This window comes from Pararge aegeria, chromosome 7 (assembly GCF_905163445.1).
Source record: "Pararge aegeria chromosome 7, ilParAegt1.1, whole genome shotgun sequence".
In the NCBI taxonomy this organism is placed as follows: domain Eukaryota; kingdom Metazoa; phylum Arthropoda; class Insecta; order Lepidoptera; family Nymphalidae; genus Pararge; species Pararge aegeria.
In genome coordinates, this window is record NC_053186.1 from 6,674,720 (window position 1) to 6,678,850 (window position 4,131).

General features: G+C 35.7%; 1 protein-coding gene across 1 annotated transcript; it reads right to left on the bottom strand.

Moving 5' to 3' along the window:
• Positions 1-1,335: 1,335 nt before the first annotated feature.
• Positions 1,336-3,817, bottom strand: LOC120625430. The gene is made up of 2 exons (XM_039892495.1): positions 3,560-3,817; positions 1,336-2,263 (listed from the first exon to the last, which is right to left on the bottom strand). The coding sequence occupies exons 1-2, from the start codon at positions 3,749-3,751 to the stop codon at positions 2,108-2,110; spliced, it is 348 nt and encodes a 115-aa protein (XP_039748429.1). The 5' UTR covers positions 3,752-3,817; the 3' UTR covers positions 1,336-2,107.
• Positions 3,818-4,131: the final 314 nt, after the last annotated feature.

Below are 4,131 nucleotides of genomic sequence, written 5' to 3' on the forward strand. Positions count from 1 at the left end.
CAAAAAAATTTGGTCTGCCCTTTTGTACCTTTTGCACCTCCCTCTGGTGGATAATATAGTTGGGTAATGACCTATATTATCATAAGGAACAGCCTCAGGAGATCTTTCAGCTACAGGTTTTTGTATTGTTTTAGTCGAACTTACGCTGTGATTTAGCTACTGCTCGTATCAGACCTTTTATATTTCAGAAGACTTTGAAAAATTTCAATTCGAAACGTTTTCAGTGATTTTTGGTTTCATTTCTGGAATTTCCATCACGTCGTTAGAGGAGCCAAGCATTGCTTTCGCAAATATCCAGCATTTGTGAGAAGATCGGCAAATACCAGCGATGACCCCAGAATGGCGTACGGTAGAGAGCAACCAGCATATCTGCGAAGTCAACTCCCCCCATGTTGTAATTATATTTTTTGATTAAATTTGGGCAAGTCACTTTAGCACTTTTCTGCCCCCTTCTTTCTTGTAACGATTTACAGTCTGGACAGGATTTGCGTTATCAAATGTGCTTGCAACCGTAACACATTTGTTGTCAAACCATTTGACAACAACGTTTGAAACCCTTGAAAAACCGTTTGAAAAAAGTAACTCGTGTTACTTTTTTCTTTATCACGAGGGCTTTTTTTGAACGAGTAGCTGCTGAAGGACAAGGTGCAAACAAAGGTGATCACAAGCTGCTGACTTTTGGGGAAGGCACTTGCACGGTGGGTACCGCTAGATATGATGAACCTGCTTCATCTGACATGCGATATAAAAGGTCTGATGCGATGGAGAACAAGGCGGTATTGTCGGTAATGGTAATTGGTATGGTACCAAAGATGATGAAGCAGCCACTTGTTTATATTCGTTATCGTCATCCGATAGGAGATGAAGATTTTCTAGTGTCTAAGGCAGTGATGGAGGTAGTGAGCTGCTATCCGAGCACGTCAGACGGAAGCAGTTTTGAAGTTCATCTTTAGAGGAACTAGTTTCATCGACATCTGACTTTGCTTCCGGCTTAGGAACAAGAACTACGACTTGGAGAGCTCTGTTTTTCTGCTGCTGATTAAGCTGACTCAACATCTGTAACAAATTAAAAAACAACGACAAATCAAGCAACGTCGCTAATTAGATACATATCTAAAAAAATCTAAAAGGCTGTATATCTGGCAATGTATCATATTTGATACATTTAAACAAATCAGCTTGTAAAATGTGTTTATAACAAATAACGATGTACGAAAGTAACTTTTCTGAATAGCTTATATTGTTACCTATTCGAAGCAAACCACTTATGAATAAGATTAGTCCTAAATATATTAAAAAAAAAAAATTTTACCTTGCGATGCGTAGACGACTTCGACCGTCCCGACATCTTGTGTTCTACTACTGTTTTGGTGTTGCCTACTATTACAAAATATTTTTTGGTAGGATCTTTATGCTACCTCCTAACAAAATACACCATAAAAGTCTTGAAACAACGTTTCAAAACTTCTATAGATTTATCGAAAGTGCAATGTATCAAATCATACACTGTGCCAAGTATAGGGTTAAATAAATGAATAGTTAAGGTGTCTTTGCCACACTTGAACTTGCAGCACCTTTCAAATGTAAGGTACGAGTCAAAACACTGCGTAGCTACTCCAACGCTACACCTCGTTTATTCATAAGGTGGTTTGAGCCTTATTAATTAACGTGGAATAATCGCTACGGTTACTTTACTCTAAGAAAACACCACGTGGGCCTTTGACTGACTTGAAATGTCAACATAATAAAAACACAGCCTAGATAACTATTCCAACGTTACGACACGTTGACTCACAAAACCCTAGAATAGCTAAATAAATATAATCTCAATAGCATGCTTACGAAAAAATTATAACCTTAATAAAAGGCTACACAATGTAATCACAAAAACACATTTACATATTATTTATTAGTACTTATTTATTACATATCTATTAGTTGTGTATAGCACAAGTTTTTTTAAATATATTTGCTAATGCCATTGTTATGCGTTATGATAAATACTTCGCAATTAAACAGCAATTATGTACATTTGTATAAAGATCGTCGGCAGGATGACATAAAAGAATAATCGGGTATTGAAAAGAAATATGTCAGATATAATCATTCATTGAAAGTCCGGTCCGACATAAATGCCGATGCTGTACTCGAGGCCCGAGCCCCGTTCACTCTTCATTCGCAAGTGAACGAATGACTGACCGAGGCCCCCTGCCGTTATGTTCACTGACGCCTTGCTGTGTAGTAAGTCAATAGCTTGGATACCCTGAAAAAAAATCACATATCAATATATAGTCTGTGATACTTATGACAGTCTAAAGTGAAATAAAGGGACATTTCTAAAAGTAGAACTTTTTTTTCAACAACGAATATTGTGAAAAGGACAGAAATACTTTTAGACATGTCGGTTTTGCTTAGAAACGATAGTTTAGTTCAGGAAATAGTGCCATCCTTTTCACTATGTTCTTCGTGGCAAACGAAAGCTCTTTTTTTAGACCTGCCAATCCTACTATCCTACATTTCTACTAATATTATAAAAGTGCAATGATAATATATGAATGTATGGATGTTTGTTACTCTTTCACGCAAAAACTGATTAACGGATTTAAGTGGAATGGACATATGATTATACCCTGCGTTAACACTAAAGATATTATTTCATGGCAAAATCCATGGTTTGGTCCATCCAATTAAAAAAACAGTGAATAAGTCAGCACAGTAGGGAGCAGCTAGCTAACTACTAGTTTAGTTTAATTTTGCAAGTTTTGTGCAACATAATGTGTATATCAGTGGAGCTTCTTACAATACACACAGAAAGGTCGAAGTGTATCCACATGTGGGTCACAGAGATAAGCCGTTTTCTACTCGGTATCATATAAAACACAGAATATTGCTGATTCTTCGAAAAGCGATAGATACAAGATCATTAGATTTATCTCAATTATTAAATTTTGCTTAGATTTTTAAAAGGGGAATGATAGACAATTGAATTGGGAACTGTCACCGTAATTGAACATCCCGTCTCGTATTATTGCATGGCCCAGTTTTGCCCGATATATGACAGGGTGCGAACATAAATTTATAACAATTAAAATAACACGTACAAATAAGAGTTATGGTAACCTTTCCTATACCTTTTTATTTGTCACCCTTAGGTTGTAACTATCTATTCAACGAATCTGGCCGATCCATTGCTGCATGAAACAAGGAAAACCCAACGAAAAAAATTTGAGCTATTTATAACAGACCGACTGAAATGAGTTCCCAAAATTTTATTGTAATTCCATTTCGTCTTACGTAAATCTGAAGCCAAACCATTTAAAAAAATTAAAACATAAATTACCCATGGTAAGAAGTATGCATGCATAGGCATAGCCAGTTAATCTTTATTTGCGTACTCCAAAATCTGATTTCTGACTCAGATCCAAAAAATATTTCTTTCAAAATTAGCAACCCTAAATAGTAACAGTAGATCTCGTTAGAAATTAGGTTATTTTTAAATTAGGATATCTTAAGAAAAAGAAGCACGCAAATGGTTTAGATATGTAAAAATACCACCTACCATAATCGGTCGATTCCGAGGATCAGTATAAAAGTAGGTCTTCACCCTTTTCATGAAGGGAAACGGGTTGTAAGCTACAGTCTCTTCATGAGCTAAAATACTGCCTACGCCTATATTTCCCACCACTAAATGGTCACTTTTAACACTACATATAGTTACCAATAAAAACGTAATTAAAATTATCAAACGCATTTTGTATTTAGCTAAGGCGTATGTCAGCAACTGTGTTTCCTTTGTCAACTGATTCACTCTGATGAGTAATCTTTAGCTTCAGCTGGCTAAGTAGGTACCTACTTTATGAAGAACGAGGTCAATATTTATCAAAGGTCGAATTATGTATTGATTGAGATAAATGGAACGTATTCGTATTCGTTCGGAGAAGTGAAACATTTTCTAATTTCTCGATTAAAGGAAAAACGGACAGAAATCCTTCAGCTTAATAACGTACGTAAAGCTTATATAACATACCTACCTACTTATCCTTTATTAGTAACCTATACGTTACACACAGATTCCAAAGATAATATTTGACCTACCTAAGTAGAAGTATTAAAAACACATGTACCTGTTTA